Below are 24,724 nucleotides of genomic sequence, written 5' to 3' on the forward strand. Positions count from 1 at the left end.
TAAGTTCTATGTACTTACCAATTTTTTATGTTGTGTTTTATGGACTTTGTTATATTTTGGCCTTTCCCACTTCAAGATTATTAAAATGTTACTTTTTCTAGTACTTTTATAGTAATTTTGTATACTTAAATCATGGATCCATGTAGAATTGAGTATATAGAGAGAAGGATACAGCTTTAGCCAGTGAGTTACTTAAAACACCATTTATTTGATAATGCATGTATTTACCCACTGATTTGAAGTGCTGTCTTGATTTAATAAATTTCTGTAATTGGATAGGATTTTATAATGTCCTATATGCATATGGTCAGTTTCTGCAATCTGTATTCTTTCCTTTGATATGTCTGCATATACTTTACCAGCAACAAACTGTTTCACTACTGCTGCTTTATAAACTGCATTAATGTCTGCTAGAGTAGCTCTTCTCATTCTTCTTTCATAATTTACTGAATATTACCACATATTTTTCCTAGATAAGTTTTAGTATAATTTTGACAAATCACTTCTTACCTCCTACCCCGTGCTCCAAAAACCACCATCTTAGGATCACATGAAGAGTGTGTGTGTGTGTGTGAAAATTAGGAGTCAATAACATCTTTATTATGATAATTTTTTATGTCCAAGAATAAGATATGGATTTCCATTTTCAAAATTTCTTTTACTCCCCTGAATACAGTGGTATGGCTTTTATCACCTGTATTCTGCACATTATTTATTAAACTTATGTGTAAATATTTATCTTTTTTATTACCCTTGTAAACAGGATTTCTTTCTCTTCCATTTCCAAATTGATTACTGGGTTTTGTGTGCTTGGCTTTTCCAAATGTACTGTCATTCACAAATAATTTCTACTCATGATGCTTCTTCCTCTTAATAATTTATATTTCTTAAAACATAGTTCATTTCATCTAAGTTTTCAAAATTACTTGCATAATTTATAAATTATCTAATACAGTAGTCCTATCCACAATTGCTTTCTGCAGTTTCAGTTACCCTTGGCCAACCATGGTTTGAAAATATTAAATGGAAAATTTCAGAAATAAACCTTCACATACCTTTTATTACAGTATAATTGTTCTATTTTATTATTGGTTATTAATCTGTTACTGTGCCTAATTTATAAATTAAACTTTATCATAGGTATGTATATATAGGAAAACCATAGAATATATTTAGGGCTCAGTGCTGTCTGTGGTTTCAGGTACCCACTGGAGGTCCAGGAACATATCCCACTGCAGATAAGGGGGAACTACTGTAATTCATGTTAATTTTTTTCTGAATCTGTATTTATGTCCCTTTTTCATTTGTAATACAAAGTATTTGTGTTTATTTGCCCTACCTACTACAGTATATAGTAAAGATACTCTTTTCCTCAATATTTTATAATCATTGAATTTAGAAACTTCTTCCATGCAATTAATCTGTATGACTCATCCTGCTATTTTAGTTTTTTTTTTAACTTCTTTCTCAGATAAAAATGAAAACTATCAACTTTTTATACCAAGATCATCATGAAGTTACTTCTTAGCTTTCTTCTAAGCTAAATCAGTTTAGTTTTTTGGTACAGCTTCATGGAACACAATTTTCTAAAACCTTTATATCCTCTCTTGGATTTCTTCATGGTTTTTCACATTTTGGCTAAATTCATAACATGCCTCTTCTTGAGGGATCTTAGTCATAATTACATTGCTTGCCTTGACTGTAAAAATAGTAGGCTAGCCTGCTATATACTTTAAATAGCTGAAGTAACTCCATCCTCAGAGCAAATATTACTGAAAATAGAATTTAAAATGATAACTCTATTTTCTTCATATGGTTATATTTACATTTTTGAAGCAAACAATTGTTAATAGACAGTGTCATGGATAGACAGTGTTTCAACAGTCTTGAAAAACAAAGATTGTTTCAAAGGCTAAGTAAGCCTTGGGGTCCCTGTTTGTCCAGAAACTCTCTGCTCTTTATTTTTTAATGAGTTGTGAGATGGACAAAGAAAAGCATGTTTGTAAGATATATACGGAATTTCTAGGGCAAGGCAGAAGCTAATAAGTAATTTATGTGATACATATGTTTATATATGTGTTAGTATTTACATGTGTTTTTGTACAAATATTATTAAATACTAATATATTTTCCAATATAAAGTTACTGTAATAGTTAAATACCTCATTAGATTGAATTTAAACTTTGTAAGATAACATCAGCTTCTAAAAATCTAGCAGTAAAGGTTGGCATTGCTGCAACTGAGTAATCTTAAATAAAGTAGTGCAAGTAGATGATTTTAAAAAGGAAACAGCAATGATTTTACAAATAATGAAATCTGTTTTCTGTATGTTCATGGTTTGCCCCATTGAGAAATGGTTTTTAGAGGACTATAAGGCATTGTTTGCATTACAGTAGGAATATTATCAATTTTCTCATTGTCTCTCACCTTTTTTCTTTTAGGTCATGGAAAATGGAAGATTTGCAAAATACAAATATTTTACCCACGTCATGATCAATAAGACAGATATGCTAATGATAACCAGATGGTAACTTCCTTTCTTTCTCTTATGTAATTCGATAAGGGGTTAACTGGCAGCCCCTCATGCAGTGAAGATCTGTTATTCATCTTTTGTTCCATATAGTCACAGTGATTCTTGGGTCCTCTTGCTCCACAAGCCTAACTCCCTAAATGTTACATAAATGTCCTGCATAGCTTTGTGCCTGCATACAGATAAACACAGTCATGCACAGACACAAACATTTTAGTATTTCTTTCAACCAATTCAAACAGATGCAGAAATTCCATAAAACTGTCCTCTTAAAAGTAAGCTTTCTCCTCACTGAAGAAGTGTACAATTTTAGGTTATCCCAGAAGTCAGCAGTCCTCTGATAGTATCTGTTTGTTAGAATACATATAGATTAACGTAAGTGGATATACTGGTAGAAGCAGATAAAATTTTAGGTGGATACTACAGCGACTTCTTCAAATAGACAGTGGAGGGGTACATGCAAAAATATACAGTGGCATAGCCTCAGAGGGGCAAGTGTGCAGGAGTCATTGTTAAACTAGGGAAGGAATGAGCAAGTGCATTAGTAAGATGGCAGTCTCTGGGTGGTGGAGAGTGAAAATACGGCTAGGGGGGAGAAGTTAGAGCTAAATAGAAATGAATTGTCAATCTATGGTTTTGTTCACTATTGAAAGGTAAAGTTACACGAACATTGTGTTGGTTCAAGGTGACTACGAAGCAGTCACTTTTAATGTTTTAATCTCAGTTTCTGAATCTAAAATGTATAGCCCTATTTTAATTTTCTTATTTAAAAAGTAACACCAAGTGGAAAACTTCCACAATATTAGAAGTTATACCTGTAAAAAGTAAGTCTTCATTCCACCCCAGATATTAGTCCCTCTGTTCCCTTCCAAGAGGCAGCCCATTTTTTACTTGTTTCCTCTGTATCCTTCTTGAAATAGTCTATGCCTCTACAGGTAGACATACACACATATTTTAATGCAGATGAAAGTCTCTTATACATAGCATTATGTACTTAGTCTTAATTTTTCACCTGAGATCTATATTTTGAAGGTTATTACATGTCAACATATGGAGATCTTTCTTAATTTGTAAATTCCTGCCTAATATTTATTTAGGAGTATGTACTAATTTACCTGTAACTTGTTTCTAGACTTTTGTAATTGCAGACATTGCTTCAGCAATCATTTTTGCTCATAAAAAATTTCCATCATGTTTTTAGTAACTCACTTTCCCATTGACTAAAGGAAAGGTAACTAATCAGCATTAAGCAAAATCAATTGCAAAGTTTGGTTCCAAATCTTGCAACATTTTAAACGTTTTTTTTTTTTTTCCTCAATGCAGTGGACCTCCTTTAGATGGGGCCACAGTGCCTTGACAGAGTAAGGGAAGTGAATTAGTTGTAGTTGAATAAAACATGATGGTTATACGTGGGATTCCCTTTCCAAGTTTCGGGTTTGAGGATAAAAGGATCTTTGAATGAGGACTGGGAATAGCTACTACATTGGCCAGTTGTCTGTGATTTTTCACATGGTTGGAGATGTCCTGGAGCACCACTGGGTTTGCTCCATCAGCTCTTGTAATCCAGGATTGGTAAAGGAGGGGAACAGGGACAGAAGATGGAAGTGAGAGATATAAATCATGGCTAGCTTTCTCCTTTTCCATCCTAGCCAGGAGCCAGATGTTTCTTTAACTCAATCTAATAGAAACCTCTGGTTGCACCTACTGTTGATGTTTCAATCAGAAAGAAAAATTAATAAGAAAGACATTTGAAGGAGGGATTAAATAGACTTCTTATAGACAGAAGGTATTTTCATTTCTTGGTTTCTTTCTTCAAAATGGGAAAACAAGAATTTATTTAAAAATTAGAATGATGCTTTTTGAAGTCTTCCTCTAAAGTTGGCAGTAATGGGACTTGATTTTACTTGTGAATATCCCAAGGCCCTCAGTATGATGATTCTGTTCAACATGGTTCAAAAAGCTTCTTTCTGATGTAGTTGGGAAATACGTTACATGGAGCCTTAGAAATGAAAGTATTTATTCTAATGCATTAATTATATGAAAGTTTCTCCAAATACTGGCTGATAATTGGTTCTGTAAATGTATCCTGTTTCTTATGAGGTGCCTTACATATTTCATTTTATAAGTGCTTCAGTTTTTCTAAATATGTTGTGCTATAAATATCCCATTGAGCATTATGTGAGCTGCATCCCACAAATTTTATGTTGTATTTTCATTCTCATTCTGTTCAAAATATTTTCTAATTTCCTTTGAGATTCTTTGACCTCTGGATTATTTGGAAGTGTTACTGTTAAGCGTTTGTAAATACTATTGTTATCTTTTTGTTTTGGTTTCTAGTTTCGTTCTGTTATGATCTGAGAACACACTTTATGGTTTCAGTTCTTTTTATTTATTTTTTATTTTACTTTTTTTTTGAGGCAGAGTCTTTCTCTGTTGCCCAGGCTCGAGTGCAGTGGTGCGATCTCAGCTCACTGCAAGCTCTGCCTCCTGGGTTCACACCATTCTCCATTCTCTTGCCTCAGCCTCCCGAGTAGCTGGGACTATACAGGCTCCCACCACCATGCCCGGCTAATTTTTTTGTATTTTTGGTAGAGATGGGGTTTCACCATGTTAGCCAGGCTGGTCTCAATATCCTGACCTCGTGATTTGCCCGCCTCAGCCTTCCAAAGTGCTGGGATTACAGGCATGAGCCTGTGCGCCCGGCCCCTCAGTTCTTTTAAATTCATTAAGAATATAGAATATAGTCTATGTTGATGAATATTGCATTTGCACTTGAGATTCATTCGTATCCTGTTATCGGCTATAAGTGCCTCAATTTTAAAGCGAATTCTGTTTTTTTGTTTTCGTTTTTGCAGTGGTGTATTGTTTGTAACAAAGGGAACATTTGGACAGCTCACGTGTGAGTGGCAGTATAGCTTTGATGAGTTTACCAAAGAGCCATTCATTGTTCATGAGAGAAGATTGCGCATTGAAGCAAAGGTATGTTGAATAGATTTATTTGTTGAAACTTGGAACTGAAAATAATGCTTTGAAATCGTCCTTTTTATTTGTACAATGCTCTACCTCTTTTATAGACGTCACCTTCTCTTGGTATGGTTTTTCTTTAATACCTGCTGTCTTACCCAGGCTTAAAAAAAAAAAAAAAAAAAAAAACTAGGCCAAGAAAAACCGTGCTTTCTGTGCTATTGCACTGACAATAACATTCCTGGGCCCTCGTTGCATGTTCAGTAACAGAACCCCACCCCACCTTCCCACATATGAAATAATGGGTAGTGGCTATTAGCCTGTACTCCAGTCCATATTGCTTTCCTGGCTTTTTATTTTTCCCTTTTTAACATTAATATTTTATCTTATCTCTTTGATTTCTTCCCCTTCCACCTCTTCATGAGACCTCATATCTACAATTCTGCAGTCATTCTGTTTTTTGAGACAGTCCCTCGCCCTGTCGCCCAGGCTGGAGCGCAGTGGCGCTCTTGGCTCACTGCAACCTCCACCTCCCGGATTCAAGCTATTCTCCTGCTTCAGCCTCCTGAGTAGCTGGGACTACAGGCATGTGCCACCATGCCAGACTAATTTTTGTAGTTTTGGTACAGATGGTGTTTCACCAGGTTGGCCAGTCTGGTCTTGAATTCCTGGGCCCAAGCGATCTGCCTGCCTCAGCCTCCCAAAGTGCTGTGATTATAGACATGAGCCACTGCGCCCAGCCTTATCCTTTTTTTTTGTAATTAGAAGAAGCTAATTTCTTCTAGTGTCCGTATTTGCATGGATAGTTGAATTACTTATAGAACATGTTAGACTAGTAAAACCCTCACTTTGCCTCTCTATGATCTTACCCATACATAGAGAGGAAAACATCATCCTTGTCCTCAATAGTTTCACTTCTGTTTGTCCCTGAAATGCTCAATATCTGCTCTGAGACAGTCCCCATCCCCCACTACCAATACTAAACATAATACCAATGGAGCATAAACAGTGGAGGAAAATCATCTAGGACCCGACCTGAACTCTTTGATTCTAAACTATATTCTTACTGTACGACTGGATTAAAATGGCAGAAGTACATACATGCACACACATACAACATATGTGTTTACGTATGTATGCATACACACACGTGTGTATATTTTTAACATGGATTCATTCACGATTCTATGGCCAGATAACAACTGTGTAAAAAATTGTTTGGAGAGGAAAAACAGTGGCACTACTCCCCGACTTGCCCCCTTCCCATCCTTTATGTCAACCCTTCATGGCTTTAGCAATTGAAATATCACCTTAAGCTTTTTAACTTAGGTTTAGTGATAATGGTTGTGTTATTAATAGAATGTAGTCTTTTTTTCTACTGGTTTTGATTCTTCTTGGTTCTTCATTCTTGTCTTTTTTAGAGTGCATGATTTGTGTAGATGAATACTTTAGACATGCTTTGTGGCATTTTCTTTTTTTTCAGACAGAGTCGCGCTCTGTCGCCCAGGCTGGAGTGTAGTGGTGCGGTATCAGCTCACTGCAAGCTCCGCCTCCTAGGTTCACGCCTTTCTCCTGCCTCAGCCTCCCGAGTAGCTGGGCACCTGCCACCACGCCCGGCTAATTTTTTTGTATCTTTAGTAGAGACAGGGTTTCACCGTGTTAGCCAGGATGGTCTCAATCTCCTGACCTCATGATCTGCCCACCTCAGCCTCCCAAAGTGCTGGGATTACAGGCGTAAGCCACTGTGCCTGGCCTGTGGCATTTCTTTATGGATTTTTACAACCAGATTTTCTTTCTAATGAATTTATGTATTCTGTTTATAGGAACGAGTGAAGTCTGTATTTCATGCCAGAGAGTTTGGAAAAATAATTAACTTCAAGACCCCAGAGGATGCCAGGGTAAATATAATAAATCTTTTATTTAAAAAGATAGGAGCTGCTCACTCCAAAACCATGTAAGTGCACCGTCTTTTAAGGCAGATACATTTTGTTTCAGAATTTTTGTTTGTTTTGCTTTTCTGTTTTGACAGGTGTTAGGATATGTAACCAGATAATATTTTCCCCAGCCTTTTTTTTTTTTTTTTTTTTTACTGGATTCAATTCAGCATACCTACTTGCTTTCAGCATATCTACTTGCTTTTCAAACCAGAATACTCCATCTTACTTTAAAAGCTAACTATAATTTTTTAATTAAAAAAGTCAACAAAAATTATTTTTAGTGTTAATCCATCAGCTCCAGCAGGAAAGTATAACCCCACATTGTTGATTTTTCTACTGCATAGCTACTGTGATTTTTTAAAAAGTTGCCATAGCATGACACAGACCAAAGGGAGCCAAACCCGACAGAAAATTCAAGTTTGAATACTGATTCTGTCCTTCTTGACTATAGAATCTTGGACATCCAGAGAAGGCTACTGGATTGAGTTATCTTTCCCTATCTTAGGGCTATTCTTACTAGGCTCTTCTCTTTTTTTTGGGGGGGGGGGGCGCTTAAATCAGGTTTTTTTTAATTATACTTTCAGTTCTAGGGTACATGTGCACAATGTGCAGGTTTGTTACATATGTATACTTGTGCCATGTTGGTGTGCTGCACCCATCAACTCGTCAGCACCCATCAACTCGTCATTTACATCAGGTATAACTCCTAATGCCATCCCTCCCTCCTCCCCACAATAGGCCCTGGTGTGTGATGTTCCCCTTCCCGTGTCCAGGTGATCTCATTGTTCAGTTCCCACCTATGAGTGAGAACATGCGGCGTTTGGTTTTCTGTTCTTGCGATAGTTTGCTGAGAATGATGGTTTCCAGCTGCGTCCATGTCCCTACAAAGGACACAAACTCATCCTTTTTTATGGCTGCATAGTATTCCATGGTGTATATGTGCCACATTTTCTTAATCCAGTCTGTCACTGATGGACATTTGGGTTGATTCCAAGTCTTTGCTATTGTGAATAGTGCTGCAATAAACATACATGTGCATGTGTCTTTATAGCAGCATGATTTATAATCCTTTGGGTATATACCCAGTAATGGGATAGCTGGGTCATATGGTATTTCTAGTTCTAGATCCTTGAGGAATGGCCATACTGTTTTCCACAATGGTTGAACTAGTTTACAATCCCACCAACAGTGTAAAAGTGTTCCTCTTTCTCCACATCCTCTCCGGCACGTGTTATTTCTGACTTTCTAATAATGATCACCATTCTAACAGGTGTGAGATGGTATCTCATTGTGGTTTTGATTTGCATTTCTCTGATGGCCAGTGATGATGAGCATTTCTTCATGTGTCTGTTGGCTGTATGAATGTCTTCTTTTGAGAAATGTCTGTTCATATCCTTTGCCCACTTTTTAATGGGGTCGTTTGTTTTTTTCTTGTAAATTTGTTTGAGTTCTTTGTAGGTTCTGGATATTAGCCCTTTGTCACATGAGTAGATTGCAAAAATTTTCTCCCATTCTGTAGGTTGCCTGTTCACTCTGATGGTAGTTTATTTTGCTGTGCAGAAGTGATTTAGTTTAATTAGATCCCATTTGTCATTTTGGCTTTTGTTGCCAGTGCTTTTGGTGTTTTAGACATGAAGTCCTTGCCCATGCCTATGTCCTGAATGGTATTACCTAGGTTTTCTTCTAGGGTTTTTATGGTATTAGGTCTAACATTTAAGTCTCTAATCCATCTTGTATTAATTTTCGTATAAGGAATAAGGAAAAGATCCAGCTTCAGCTTTCTACTTATGGCTAGCCAATTTTCCCAGCACCATTTATTAAATAGGGAATCCTTTCCCCATTTCTTGTTTTTCTCAGGTTTGTCAAAGATCAGATGGCTGTAGATGTGTGGTATTATTTCTGAGGGCTGTGTTCTGTTCCATTGGTCTATATCTCTGTTTTGGTACCAGTACCATGCTGTTTTGGCTACTGTAGCCTTGTAGTATAGTTTGAAGTCAGGTAGCGTGATGCCTCCAGCTTTGCTCTTTTGGCTTAGGATTGTCTTGGCAATGCAGGCTCTTTTTTGGTTCCATATGAACTTTAAAGCAGTTTTTTTGCAATTCTGTGAAGAAAGTCTTTGGTAGCTTAATGGGGATGGCATTGAATCTATAAATCACCTTGGGCAGTATGGCCATTTTCACAATACTGATTCTTCCTATCCATGAGCATGGTATGTTCTTCCATTTGTTTGTATCCTCTTTGATTTCACTGAGCAGTGGTTTGTAGTTCTCCTTGAAGAGGTCCTTTATATCCCTTGTAAGTTGGATTCCTAGGTATTTTATTCTTTGAAGCTACTGTGAATGGGAATTCATTCATGATTTGGCTCTCTGCTTGTCTGTTACTGGTGTATAAGAATGCTTGTGATTTTTGCACATTAATTTTGTATCCTGAGACTGCTGAAGTTGCTTATCAGCTTAAGGAGATTTTGGGCTGAGACAATGGGGTGTTCTAAATACACAATCATGTCATCTGCAAACAGGGACAATTTGACTTCTTCTTTTCCTAACTGAATACCCTTGATTTCTTTCTCTTGCCTGATTGCCCTAGCCAGAACTTCCAACACTATGTTGAATAGGAGTGGTGAGAGAGGGCATCCCTGTCTTGTGCCAGTTTTCAAAGGGAATGCTTCCAGTTTTTGCCCATTCAGTATAATATTGGCTGTAGGTATGTCATAAATAGCTCTTACTATTTTGAGATACGTTCCATCAATACCGAATTTATTGAGAGTTTTTAGCATGAAGGGCTGTTGAATTTCGTCAAAGGTCTTTTCTGCATCTATTGAGATAATCATGTGGTTTTTGTCTTTGGTTCTGTTTACATGCTGGATTACGTTTATTGATTTGTGTATGTTGAACCAGCCTTGCATCCCAGGGATGAAGCCTACTTGATCATGGTGGATAAGCTTTTTGATGTGCTGCTGGATTCGGTTTGCCAGTATTTTACTGAGGATTTTTACATCGATTTTTTTTTTAGTATATGTGCTGCCGAAGCGAGCACTTCACATCGATTTTTATTGAGGATTTTTCATCAGGGCTGTGGTCTAAAATTCTTTTTTTTTGTTGTGTCTCTGCCAGGCTTTGGTATCAGGATGATGTTGGCCTCATAAAATGAGTTAGGAAGGATTCCCTCTTTTTCTATTGATTAGAATAGTTTCAGAAGGAATGGCACCAGCTCCTCCTTGTACCTCTGGTAGAATTCAGCTGTGAATCCGTCTGGTCCTGGACTTTTTTTGGTTGGTAGGCTATTAATCATTGCCTCAATTTCAGAGCGTGCTATTGGTCTATTCAGGGATTCAGCTTCTTCCTGGTTTAGTCTTGGGAGAGTGTAAGTGTCCAGGAAATTATCCATTTCTTCTAAGTTTTCTAGTTATTTGCCTAGAGGTGTTTATAGTATTCTCTGATGGTAGTTTGTATTTCTGTGGGGTCGGTGGTGATATCCCCTTTATCATTTTTGATTGCGTGTATTTGATTCTTCTCTCTTTTCTTCTTTATTAGTCTTGCTAGTGGTCTGTCAATTTTGTTGATCTTTTAAAAAAACCAGCTCCTAGATTCATTGATTTTTTTGGAGGGTTTTTTGTGTCTCTATCTCCTTCAGTTCTGCTGTGATCTTAGTTATTTCTTGCCTTCTGCTAGCTTTTGAATGTGTTTGCTTTTGCTTCTCTAGTTCTTTTAATTGTGATGTTAGGGTGTCAATTTTAGATCTTTCCAGCTTTCTCTTGTGGGCATTTAGTGCTATAAATTTACCTCTACACACTGCTTTAAAAGTGTCCCAGAGATTCTGGTATGTTGTATCTTTGTTCTCGTTGGTTTCAAAGGACATCTTTATTTCTGCCTTCATTTCATTATGTACCCAGTAGTCATTCAGGAGCAGGTTATTCAGTTTCCATGTAGTTGAGCGGTTGTGATTGAATTTCTTAGTCCTGAGTTCTAGTTTGATTGCACTGTGGACTGAGAGAGTTTGTTATAATTTCTCTTCTTTTACATTTGCTGAGGAGTGCTTTACTTCCAACTATGTGGTCAATTTTGGAATAAGTGCAATGTGGTGCTGAGAAGAATGTATATTCTGTTGACTTGGGGTAGAGAGTTCCTTAGATGTCTATTAGGTCCACTTGGTGCAGAGTTGAGTTCAATTCCTGGATATCCTTGTTAACTTTCTGTCTCGTTGATCTGTCTAATGTTGACAGTGGAGTGTTGAAGTCTCCCATTATTATTGTATGGGAGTCTAAGTCTCTAAGGACTTGCTTTATGAATCTGGGTGCTCCTGTATTGGGTGCATATATATTTAGGATAGTTAGCTCTTCCTGTTGAATTGATCCCTTTACCATTATGTAATGGCCTTCTTTGTCTCTTTTGATCTTTGATGGTTTAAAGTCTGTTTTATCAGAGACTAGGATTGCAACCCCTGCTTTTTTTTGTTCTCCATTTGCTTGGTAGAGCTTCTTCCATCCCTTTATTTTGAGCCTATGTGTGTCTCTGCATGTGAGATGGGTCTCCTGAAGACAGCAAACTGATGGGTCTTGACTCTATCCAGTTTGCCAGTCTGTATCTTTTAATTGGACCATTTAGTCCATTTACATTTAAGGTTAATATTGTTATGTGTCAACTTGATCCTGTCACTGTGATATTAGCTGATTATTTTGCTTGTTAGTTGATGTGGTTTCTTCCTACCATCGATAGTCTTTACATTTTGGCATGTTTTTGCAATGGCTGGTACTGGTTGTTGCTTTCCATGTTTAGTGCTTCCTTCAGGGTCTCTTGAAGGGCAAGCCTGGTGGTGACAAAATCTCTAAGCATTTGCTTTTCTGTAAAGGATTTTATTTCTCCTTCACTTATGCAACTTAGTTTGGCTGGATATGAAATTCTGGGTTGAAAATTCTTTTCTTTAAGAATGTTGAATATTGGCCCCCCACTCTCTTCTGGCTTGAAGAGTTTCTGCTGAGAGATCTGCTGTTAGTCTGATGGGCTTCCCTTTGTGGGTAACCCGACCTTTCTCTCTGGCTGCCATTAACATTTTTTCCTTCATTTCAACTTTGGTGAATCTGACAATTATGTGTCTTGGAGTTGCTCTTCTCGAGGAGTATCTTTGTGGCGTTCTCTGTGTTTCCTGAATTTGAACGTTGGCCTGCCTTACTAGGTTGGGGAAGTTCTCTTGGATGATATCCTGCACAGTGTTTTCCAACTTGGTTCCATTTTCCCCCTCACTTTCAGGCACACCAATCAGACATAGATTTGGTCTTTTCACATAATCCCATATTTCTTGGAGGCTTTGTTCATTTATTGTTACTCTTTTTTCTCTACACTTCTTGCTTCATTTCATTCATTTGATCTTCAATCATTGATACTCTTTCTTCCAGTTGATTGAATTGGTTACTGAAGCTTGTGCATTTGTCACGTAATTCTCGTGTCATGGTTTTTATCTCTATCAGTTCGTTTATGGCCTTCTCTGCATTGATTATTCTAGTTATCCATTCTTCCATTCTTTTTTCAAGATTTTTAGTTTCTTTGCACTGGGTACATAGTTCCTCCTTTAGCTCTGAGAAGTTTGATCGACTGAAGCCTTCTTCTCTCAACTCGTCAAAGTCATTCTCCATCCAGCTTTGATCCGTTGCTGGTGATGAGCTGCGTTCCTTTGGAGGGGGAGATGTGCTCTGATTTTTTGAATTTCCAGGTTTTCTGCCCTGCATTTTCCCCATCTTTGTAGTTTTATCTGCCTTTGGTCTTTGATGCTGGTGACGTACTGATGGGGTTTTGGTGTGGTTGTCCTTTCTGTTTATTAGTTTTCCTTCTAACAGTCAGGACCCTCAGCTGCAGGTCTGTTGGAGTTTGCTTGAGGACCACTCCAGACCCTGTTTGCCTGGGTATCAGCAGTGGAGGCTGCAGAAGATAGAATATTGCTGAATAGCGAGTGTTGCTGTCGGATTCTTGCTCTGGAAACTTTGTTTCAGAGATGTGCCCAGCCATGTGAGGTGTGAGGTGTGGGTCTGCACCTACTGGGGGGTGTCTCTCAGTTAGGCTACTCAGGGGTCAGGGACCCACTTGAGCAGGCAGTCTGTCTGTTCTCAGATCTCAACCTCCATGCTGGGAGACCCACTGCTCTCTTCAAAGCTGTCAGACAGGGACATTTACATCTGCAGAGGTTTCTGCTGCTTTTTGTTTAGCTATGCCCTGTCCCCAGAGGAGGAGTCTTTAGAGGCAGGCAGGCCTCCTTGAGCTGCGGTAGGCTCCACCCAGTTCGAGCTTCCTGCAGCTTTATCTACTTAAGCCTCAGCAATGGTGGGTGCCCCTCCCCCAGCCTCGCTGCTACCTTGCAGTTAGATCTCAGACTGCTGTGCTAGCAATGAGGGAGGCTCCGTGGCCGTGGGACCCTCTGGGCCAGGGGTGGGATATAATCTCCTGGTATGCCATTTACTAAGACCCTTTGTAAAGCACAGTATTAGGTTGGGAGTTACCCGATTTTCCAGGTGTTGTGTGTCTCAGTTTCCCTTGGCTAGGAAAAGGGATTCCCTTCCCCCTTGCACTTCCCAGGTGAGGCGATGCCTCGCCCTGCTTTAGCTCTGGCTGGTCGGGCTGCACCAGCTGACCAGCACTGATTGTCCGGCACTCCCCAGTGAGATGAACCCAGTACCTCAGTTGAAAATGCAGAAATCACCCGTCTTCTGTGTTGCTAGCACTGGAAGCTGGAGGCTGGAGCTATTCCTATTTGGCCATCTTGCTCAGGAACCTAGGCTCTTCTTAAGTTAAAGAGGCACAAACATCTCTGTGAAATATTTGTATATTAGAATAAGCCCTGTATCACCTCCATGGCCTTGATCTGTCATCCATACACAATAATAATAGACATTACTGGTAGAAAGTTTGTGTATTACATTTATGTTTCATTTTTGTTATTTCAAATTATTTTAGAATAGAAAATATATTGTAAGAGCACCTAAAATGCTCAAGAATGTCACTTCTACTACCCTCTCTGGAATTGTACTTATTTCTACTCCATTAGTAGAATCCTATGTCTGGATTCATGAAAGTTCATGATACAAAATCAGCACAGATTGGAAGAAATTTTTTTCTCTCAGGCTGGCTCATTTCACTTATTCTGAAGATGAATATCCAAAGACCTTAGGAAAACCACACTCCTACTATTAAACCAAGTACCATTGTCCCTGAGTCATCTGGGCCATTGAAGTGAATGATCTCTTTTGCAGGATGAATTTTATGTATTGGCTGTCAGTATATACCTAACTAAACTGTAAAGCTAACTTCTAGGTCTCCATTCATTACATTTTGTTTCATTGCAAGTTCACTGAAGTAAGCAAATGTTCCTTTATTTTCCCACCACAGTGGATCCTTACAAAGCTAGAAGAAGCAAGAGAACCTTCTCCGAGCCTCTGACAGAGAACACTGCCTGAAGACACACAGCAATAAGGAATTACAGCTCCTAGACTGTACCTTCCAAAACCTGTTTGGGAAGCATATTACAGAAATAATTTCAAGTACCCTGTATTGTGGATGCTAAAAAAAACAAAAAACAAAAAACAGAATCAGGTAAAACAGCTATGTGATTAAAATACTTCAATTCTTCAGCAATTACGTGGTTTTCTAACTTGAATCATGCATCTATTTAATTATAATTATTTTGTAAAAGAAGAAAAAAATATGAATCTTAAATATTTGCTCCAAGTTTTTCTCTGTAATGGTGGAGAGGCTGCCCATAATTGATCTCCACATGGAGCCAAGTTTAATGTTTCTAGTTCACATTTTGAACTTCCATCATGCTTATTTCAAACTCCCTGAGTGATGGGTAAACAATTAAATCAAACATTGCCTCAGTGGTATCAAGAAAACTTTGGTGGTGGTTTCTTCAGAATCATGAAGTTATTTTTATAGACAAATATTTTGATATTATTTTCCTTATTTTTAATGTAAAGGATAGGTTTGAATTATACTTAAAATGCATAGCATGATTATTAAAAACAATCTTTTAAAATACAATTTATAACATAGATTGAAGCCTCCCCTTAAGAAAACTTAAAGAAATGAGTATGCTACTCAGAAAAGGAAGTCTCTGAGAACTTTAGGGACTTCGAAACATTTCCTCAAGCGTATTTCATGAGATCTACTTATCCAAGTCATGTTTTTAACAGACTGCTAATATCAAAGGAGAGTATCTAAAGCCTTAACAATGCCTACCTTCCATTCACTGTTAACATGGAATATACAAAATTCCCAACATCTTAGATACAGTGAATTATGCTTCCAACAGACAGTCCTTCTCATAAGTAAGTGTATGTACCCTAAAATCTAGCCCAATAAGCTGTCCTGTTGCCAACAGATTGAGAAGTTCTGGTTTGCTTTCTCTACAGTTATTCAAATGAGAGTCACTCTTCTAAATTTACAGCTCATCACAGAAATCATCAGCTATACATTAGTAAAAATAAGGACATGAGGTTTTCTTTCTTGGTTTTTGTCCAAGATCTTTGCACCTTAATATTAATGGACTGTTTCAGGTAAAAGGGAATGAATGTATGATTGTGAACTATGAAGAGAATGATGCAGGATCCTATTTAGATACTGAATAATACAGAGTATTCAATGCATGTTGTATGTGCCACCGAGTTATTATAAACTGTTTTTGGAATTGAAGACTCTGTATAGTCAATGGTTTTGAAATTCTTCTCAGGCTCCTAAAACCCTTGCTTTGTTGTAAAAGCTAAAATAAACAGCATGCTATATTGTAATTGTTATTTCTTGCTGACCAAATCTACTAAATGCTTCTGATTTCTCTCTGAGTACTAAAACACATTGTTTATTCTCAGTAGTCTCTCCCAAAATGCTTTTTGCTTTGCTGAACTTAAATTGAATCAAACCACACGTTTCAAACCACATGAAAGTGTGTTTCCATGTTGACCTTTGTTTAAAAAAAAAAAAAAGTGCATATTTTCTCTGCATATTTGCTCCTCCAGTTTTTCTTTTGTCAGAATTAAAACCTAAGAGTAGAGGTAGTCAGAGAGCTTGCATCATCAGATTGTCCTCATCCAAAACAAAATATTTCATTATCCATTCCAGTGTTATGATTTCACCAGTCTCAGAAAAATTACAGCCCCCTACCTCCCTGGCTGTAGTGTCGTGAAGCAGAAAAGCCTTACATCGATAGTAAACATAGAAATTCTTCTGGTGTCCTCTGGCAGCCAGCAGGAGTGGGTCTTGGAACTAGTCCACATAAAAAGGATAGTGACTGTCTTTCTTGTTCCCTTGCCATAAGAACCATGAAATATCTCTTCTTTCCCTGCCACTCGTTTACACATCACCTCCTCCCATCGCTTCCTTGTCTCTAGAGGGACCCACAGTTTCAAGAGCTACATCGTATCATTTGTTTTAGAAGATTGTCTTCATCTAAACAAAAACACTAAGAACATCAGATCACTAGATAACGAGTCAGTGTTTTTAGTATCACATTTTACAATTTAGTTTTTGTTTGATTCTATAGCCCATTTTTTCTTTAAGGTTAGAATATAGAATCTTCTTGTATTTGAAAACCATCTGCCCTAAATTACATTTAACTACAATAAATGGCTCTCTGCTGGAGAAATTTAAGCTTGTCTAAGTTGTTTGGTGGTGGCTATGGAATGAGGTGTTCAGTCTTGTGCCCTTTCCATGTATTATTTGCTAACTCTATTACTAGGCCCTTAATTCCAGCATAGCATGTCTTCTGGTCTATGATAATTAGGTGAGGACCAAGACAGAGTTCCCTGCCAACTCTCCACCAGAAAATCATAATCATTAGAAAGAGCGACTTTGATTTCTTCACATTTAGAAAATACTCTCTGAGCCAAAAGGCACATACATTTCTCCAGTGTCTTCCCTTTTGGAGTGTATATATTTGCTGCTTTTCCTCTACTGTTTACAAAAATCCCAAGGTCAGTTTAGTGTGGCTGAGTTGTTATCTGGACCCTAAATAATCATTACCACCTGTAGGCAGTTGTTACCTACCCCTCTCCTCCACAATCCTAATCCATTTGGAGGCAACTATCCTGTGGCCTCCAAATGAATAAATCTTTGTTAGACTTACATGATCTTTTCTATCATAATTATCTCTCTCATTTCTTCTGATGGTAATAGCAGTAATACTGTTCCAGTGAGTATCTATGCACCTAGCTCATCTCATAGAAACATCCCACATAGTAGCATCGTATTACTGTCTGGTAAAAAGTAAGATTAAATTAAAAGAACTCTACACAAGTGCTGAATTTCCTGCACCTAAGTTATCCAGTTATCACTTGCCTGTATTCGTTGATCCCTCAGGCTATGTCAAGTGCCCCTTCACATAGGCCCCTGTATTAAAAAGATTGGGACAATATATTGATTAGTTTGCCTGTAGAAGCTCAAAGTATGTGCCAAATACATTGACAGTGGATGCTTTGGTGGCTCAGCCAACACAGTTCAGAGAAATCTTTTCGGGTTCCAGGGTTATTGCTTGTTATCTTTTGTCAGGATCAACCCAAATCCTCAGGGATGCTGTTTTTCCACACTAAGTCCTAACTCATTAGTGGGTCATGAAATCAACTTAACAGCTCAAGACCAGTATATTTTAAAAGTGAAATAAAAAATAGAGGAACAGTAGAGCATGTAAAATGGTTAAGTATTGGTTCCTGTTTCAGCGAAATCTTCTATTTACTGTGTATACGGGGTCACAAGATAAAGTGTTTCCTATTATGAAATGCAATTGAAAAAAAGAAAGCTTGAAAGACTCTGCAGGAGGCATGGGCCATCCAGTGACTGTTGGAAGAGTCGGGATTGTGTGGAGCCTGACCTTAGATAAGGAGCAGCAGATCCACAGCTCAGGAAGTCTAGAGAGGCTTAGCATTTTCTCTTTTGAGTGACTAGATGGAATCACTCTTGTTTGGTTTCTGAAATATTTTTCTTCTCTGCTATGTATCAGGCACCTCATATGATCCAGTGGAACCAGAAAAAGCATAGAAAAATCAGATCCACAAACAGCACCCACAAAAGGCCACAGCAGTCTTTTGTTTACCTAAATGTACTTTAACCTCTGTACCACTAAGCATTTTACTATCATAGAATTGGGGACAGACATTGTCCTTTGGAGTCCGTTGAATCTGCACCATCTTCCTTTTGGCTGATTGACCAGACAGGTGGCAAAGGCCTTTAAAAATGGGGAGCTAATATGTGGGGCACATTCTGGTAGGGCCAAAATATTCACTATGCAAATATCAATGCCTTTTTACTAAAAACAGTGGATTTCCTCATTGCTTTAAGATCCGAGTAGAAAAGGTAAATAACTCACATTCCATATGCAGGACTCAATACAGACTTAGTCAATCTGATTTTCTTTGGTGCTATTCAGTATAGCGCAACTCTAAAAGGAAACCCATTCACTCTCCTGCTTAGTCCTTTGAAATATACTTTTGAAGTTATACCTTATCATTAATGGCAACCTAATCTAGCTGGGATTCGTCGGTTAAAATTGCGATTCTTGTAATCTGTACTGTCAATTTTTGGCCACTCCGGCTGTTAGAGCAAACTTTTCTCCCACTGTCACAATTGGTCTAAAGTAGTATTTGTTTCAGGACTATCTGAAAAAAGCACATTGAGAAGATACAGAATCCTACTCTATTACAAACCTTACTCATGTTTCTTTTATTGAAACCTTTTTCTACTTTATATTTCCTCTTTTGTAAAGTAAATTTTTCCATGTCATTTAAAAAATTTTTTACTTTAGAATTACAGATTAGTTCTTTTTTTAAAGCATTATGGCATTTTCAAAAAAACATTTTTGGTTACCCAAAAAGCTATACAAGAAATGTAACTTCAATTTTTTTAGGCTGATATGGGTATATTTTTAAAGTTTTTATTACTTTATACAAATACAAATTATCGTTTAACACCTGCTATGATGATAGATATCACACTGTTATGATAGAAAATCCCTGTCAGTCATTGAACTATTAATTTAGTGTTACTCTGATACCTCAATAATGTGCTCCTTCTAATGAAGTCCTTGTAACAAGAAACCCTGTGAGATTAGTATAATGAGATATCTAATAATCAGAAGTATAATTAAAGTAGAACATGTTGGAAAATCCCAACATTTCCTGTTATGCCCTCGTACCTCCGGTGTTCAGTTCGTTACTCAAAAGTTCCCAATTCTCGGGCTGAAAAACATTCAAGTAAAAATGTAGCACAGATTACACTGAAATATTTTCAATATCAATGATTTAATAGCCACACTCACAAACTATTAGGAATGGTATCTGGGACTTGTTACAAGGTCAGATAGATTGTTACAGACTTTTAAAAATAATTATCTCTGTATGCGACTGTGTATTACATATAAAAATGAATTTTTCAGGAAAGGTGCACTTTAAAAATATTTTCTCTTGCTAGTTTTTTTAATTGATCAAATAGCCTGTGCTGCTTTGGAATGTTTATTCTTTGATGAAAATATGGTCATTGGTTATGATAGTTTTAAAAATATCTATTTCTGCATCGCTGCAGGATTTCCTACACTTTTCTGTTCCTCATTCCTCTTTTTTGTGTGCTTGGCTCAGTTGCCTGTTACACAGTCTCTGCCTTGGTTTTGTGTATTCTAAGATAATTTATAAACACAGATGTTTACAGTGAAGTTCTTCCTTTTGAAACTAATCTTATTCTTTTATTCCTCTCTGTAAAATTTGGTTGGCCATGCTCACTAATGACTTTCTTAACAGTAATCATTTCTTGGTATTGGTAGATTTGGATTGCATGGTAAGATGACTGCCCATTTTCACCATGTATACCTTTGTCAAATAAAGATTTCTGATCTTTGGTCTGCTCCTGTTTTTAGTTTTTTGATAGAACTGGAAACGTTATCAATAGCTTTCCCTTGCCTATATAAATTCCACCCTTTTTCTTTGGGGCTTAAATAAATGTGAATAACAGATTGTCCAAGATCCTGATTTTTCAGTCAAAGCAGGCGACATTCCAGCCCTGCATGATCATTGCTGACTAAAAGCTTGGGGGTGGTATGGTATAGTACCTAGTGAAACTCTTTTTTTTTTTTTTTTTTTTTTTTGAGACAGAGTCTTGCTCTGTCACCAGGCTGGAGCGCAGTGGCACAGTCTTGGCTCACTGCAACCTCCACCTCCCAGGTTCAAGCAATTTTCCTGCCTCAGCCTCCTGAGTTGCTGGGACTACAGGTGCGCACCACCACACCCAGCTAATGTTTGTATTTTTTATTTTTAGTAGAGACGGGGTTTCACCGTGTTGGCCAGGATGGTCTCAACCTAGTGAATTCTTAGCCACCGACATTCTGCCTCTTAACCTTAGAAAACTCCGCATGACTTATTTCCCCAGTAAGTAATGAGTATATTGAATGAAGGGCCAGGAGGGAATTTTCTACTGGCAGAATCAACATTGGCAGAGGTAATTCACCTCTGATATTGAGTGTCTAGCCTTTCTGTGCCTTAAGAAAATACTGTTACCACCCTTCGAATGACTTATTTAACAGCCCTCCTACAACCAGAATATGGAAAGCCATCATTTTTTCGTATTGCTTTAAGTGGTCAGCCAACTATAAATTAACAAAAACTCAATGCTAGAAAGTGCTTGAAATAAGAAATGGAATTCTTCATTGTTTAATTTCCCTGATTACTGGATTCTGTTGAACCCTTTTTATGTTAATTGGCTACCGAAACCCAGTCCATAGCCTTTAGCCCATCATGGGTGGGGAGGGAGATTGTCTTGTATTTTGTTTGTGCTTCTAGATATCCTAAAGAGCTCCACTCCCCTGTCTCTGTTCTAGTGCAAAATTGTCTCAGCTATTTCTGGACCTTTACTGTTCTAGATAAATTTTAACATCAATCTGTGAACTTCCACAAAAGCTGTTGTTACTGCATTGATCTCTTGAGTAAGGATTCATTTTTTTAAAGTTAGATGTTGCTATTGTAGAATCGCTACGTATCAGAATAATTTGTCTTTTTCAGCACTTGGAATTGTTCCCACAGAATGGGGACGCATGGTTCCATAACGTATGTTAGCCAACCGAGGTGCATTTCATAGACTGATTTGAGATAGACACTTCATACCTTACGTCCCCAAATGGTGTGTGTGTGCGCGCAGGCGTGTGTGCACACATGCACAAAACCATCTTGGGCCTTTAGTGTGGAGCACTCGTACTTCCCAGAGGATTCTCCTTCTGCTTGACCCAGCCAGCTACTGAGGGAACTGCAGCATGCCACGATGATGCGTACAGACTTGCCTTGAAAGGAGGAATCTTAAGAAAGTTTCCGAGTTACTATTAAGGCCACAGCATTTTCCTGTTTAGGAACAGAACCATCAGTCAACCATGAGCTCTAAGAAACACAACATAACCCAGTGATAATAGCAGAATGGTATATTCTTAGCCTCCTCAGAAAGGCACAGCATACATAATTCAAACAGCAAATCTGTGGTGGCCATCAGAACTTTGGCAGGGTTACATAACATTTGTCAAACAATGTGGGCTTTTAGCCATTTCATACGTTTACAAGACCTAGTCATATACATTGGGGATAAAAATGTATATATACACACACACATTTTTCACCAATACAACATACATGCTATCTAGAGCCCATTACTCTGTGCCAGCTTTGGCTTCCTGGTGGTCAAATTGTGGCAAAGCTAAGTTAGATATACTGTATATCTATTAATTTGGCTTAGAAAATTAACACACAAAAAGAACTAAGTGTTCAAAAAAAAATCTTTGGTGGCAAGTTAAAGGAGTCAGCCTTCAGTATGAGGTGAGAAACACAATTAAAAATGTCTCTAAATTACAAGATTTAATAAAAAGCTTCAGACCCATTAGCATTTTTTAAAAAGTCACCCAAATTAGTTCTAGAGGTTTCAAGGCATGATCTATAAACTCACAGGCTCCTTGCTTACATAATTTTAATTGCTATTTTTAAACATATTTGAAATTTAAAACTAAATCAAAGTGGCCTTTAAAAATTCTAGAAAACACCAAATTCAAAAATTACACAAAATCTTACAGCCAAAAGTTAAGAAAATAATTATTAAAACAATTTGGGATGCAAGGACTTTTAAAGTATTTTGGTAAACTCAAATGTCTTCCAAGTTCCATCACCCATCTCTGTCTCCACGATCTGCATGACGTCCTTAGTGCCTGGCACGGGGCTGGCTCTGGAGATGTCAGAAGCACTTGCAAATAAAACAAGGAGTTTGCAAATCACATCTTCTGTTATGGGGGAGGAGTGGGCAGCAGCTTTTAAACAAGGTTGAATTCCCTTAGGTTTAGCTGTAGAATTGTGTCTTTGACAGCAGCAAACACAAAGCGAATATTGTCTGTATCTGTAGCACATGTGAAGTGAGAGTAGATGACTTTCTCTTTGTCAGGATTCTGATCTTGGTAAAGCTTCAGGATAAAGTCTCTGGCAGCTTTGACATCCTGCTTTGGTCCTAGTCACAAGTGCAATTAGGGGAATAAAGACACAGACTTAACACCATGTCCTCCCAAGTACCACTTTTTTGTGTTTGTTTGTTTGTTTGTTTTTTGAGACAGAGTCTTGCTCTGTAGCCCAGGCTGGAGTACAGTGATGCAAATCTCAGCTCACTGCAACCTCCACTTTTAGGGTTCAAGCAATTCTCCTTCCTCAGCCTCCCAAGTAGCTGGGATTACAGATGCATGCCACTACGTGCAGTGATTTTGTATTTTTAGTAGAGACGGGGTTTTACCATGTTAGCCACAATGGTCTTGAACTCCTGACCTCAGGTGATCCACCCACCTTGGACTCCCAAAGTGCTGGGATTACAGACGTAAGCCACTGTGCCTGGCCCCAAGAACCATTTTTTTAATGTACTCTTGTTCTTATTTGAGATCCTGCTTTGATCCATCTTTATTTCTAGGGAACAGTTTACCTGCAGCATTATTTTTATGGTATCTCATCATGAACCCATAAAATAGTCATATTTTAAAATGTCCTCTGGTATCTAAAAATTGTACTTTACGGTGATTTGTTTAAACATAGTGACCCAATTTGTCTGATTTGGACCACTTTTGAAGAGAAGTAATCCTTGCTAACATATATGGACAGACAGCTCTGGTCTAGGAGAGAGAAAAGGAAGAATGTGGGAACTGACATTATCAGGCTGATTTTAAAGCTCAAGGGTGCTATACTACACAGCCAGTATGGTTAGTAAAAGGGGAAAGAAGAGAACTAAAACATGAATCCACTAAATATCAGTGTCAAACTGAATGTTTGAGATCTCCTGTACCAGAAACAATTAGCAACAGGGCATGAGACCCTCCTACCTTGGACCTGTTATGTATAAAGAGCTTCAGAGTCTGCCATGTGTCTGGGAAAAGGGATGCCACAGTCTAACATACACATAAGAAGCACCAGGTACTCTGACTGGCACGAGGAATGCACAGATAAATCAAGCAGAGTCTCTGCCCTCACGAAGCCAACTGGGAAGAGAGCTGAGTGAGCAGAGGATACGACATGGCGTGATGTGGCCAAGAGAGCAAGCGGGGATCAGGCTGCCAAGGGAGCAGAAAGGAGGAGGCACCCCTACTGCAGACCAGATGGGCAGGGGAGGCCAGAAATGCTCCCAGAGAAGGGGAGGCCTTTGCTGGGTTTTGGAGAACAACATGGAGACAGTGAAAGGAGTTGGCAAGGATATTCCCAGCACCGAGGGAAGCGTGTGTGGAAGTGCTTCGGTGAAAACACACAATGGTGCAACTAGAGCTTCTGTTTGAAGGTGGGAATAGGGAGAGAGGCTGTTCTAGGCAGACCGGGGAGACCCTTTGTGCTGTGGTAACTCTAGACTGATGCCCAGGAGGTGGACGAGATCAACACAGAAATACTGTCCACAAGATAGACACTTACCTGTGTATTCTGGGAAATAGCTAATTAGATGAGAGTACATGATTTTCTCTTCCAAAAGATCCTTCTTGTTCAAGAATAAAATCACAGACGAATTCAGAAACCAGGGGTAGGTGATGATGGTTTTAAATAAGGCTTTGCTCTCTTCCATGCGGTTCTAAGTGAAAAACAAGGGACTTGGGATGAAGTAGAAAGGAAATGTTTTGGAAACAACATGGCACATTGCCAGTCCATCCATCTCTTCCCTTGCCCTGCCGCAGTCTCTGGACCACTGTCTGCTGAAGCTGGTGAGCATGTGGAGCCCAAGGCAACAGGCCTCCTACTTCTGTTTGCCCCTCCCCAAGCCTCTTACCGACCTTCCCCTTCTGGGTCCCCTC

General features: G+C 38.3%; 2 protein-coding genes across 2 annotated transcripts in view; one reads left to right on the top strand and one right to left on the bottom strand.

Annotated features, from left to right (window-relative positions):
- Nucleotides 1–20,289, top strand: part of VPS13A (vacuolar protein sorting 13 homolog A) — a 235,165-nt gene extending 214,876 nt beyond the window's left edge. The window contains exons 66-69 of the mRNA XM_026453057.1: nucleotides 2,443–2,528; nucleotides 5,387–5,510; nucleotides 7,319–7,393; nucleotides 14,806–20,289. Coding sequence (XP_026308842.1) covers nucleotides 2,443–2,528; nucleotides 5,387–5,510; nucleotides 7,319–7,393; nucleotides 14,806–14,856 — 336 coding nt within the window. The 3' untranslated portion in view covers nucleotides 14,857–20,289. The remainder of the gene's footprint in view (nucleotides 1–2,442; nucleotides 2,529–5,386; nucleotides 5,511–7,318; nucleotides 7,394–14,805) is intronic.
- A 2,086-nt stretch (nucleotides 20,290–22,375) lies between these two features.
- GNA14 (G protein subunit alpha 14) overlaps nucleotides 22,376–24,724 on the bottom strand; it is a 228,873-nt gene continuing 226,524 nt past the window's right edge. The window contains exons 6-7 of the mRNA XM_023213421.2: nucleotides 24,351–24,504; nucleotides 22,376–22,920 (exon numbers count right to left, since the gene is read on the bottom strand). Coding sequence (XP_023069189.1) covers nucleotides 22,730–22,920; nucleotides 24,351–24,504 — 345 coding nt within the window. The 3' untranslated portion in view covers nucleotides 22,376–22,729. The remainder of the gene's footprint in view (nucleotides 22,921–24,350; nucleotides 24,505–24,724) is intronic.

The sequence above is a fragment of the Piliocolobus tephrosceles genome, chromosome 14 (assembly GCF_002776525.5).
Source record: "Piliocolobus tephrosceles isolate RC106 chromosome 14, ASM277652v3, whole genome shotgun sequence".
NCBI classification, from domain to species: Eukaryota; Metazoa; Chordata; class Mammalia; order Primates; family Cercopithecidae; genus Piliocolobus; species Piliocolobus tephrosceles.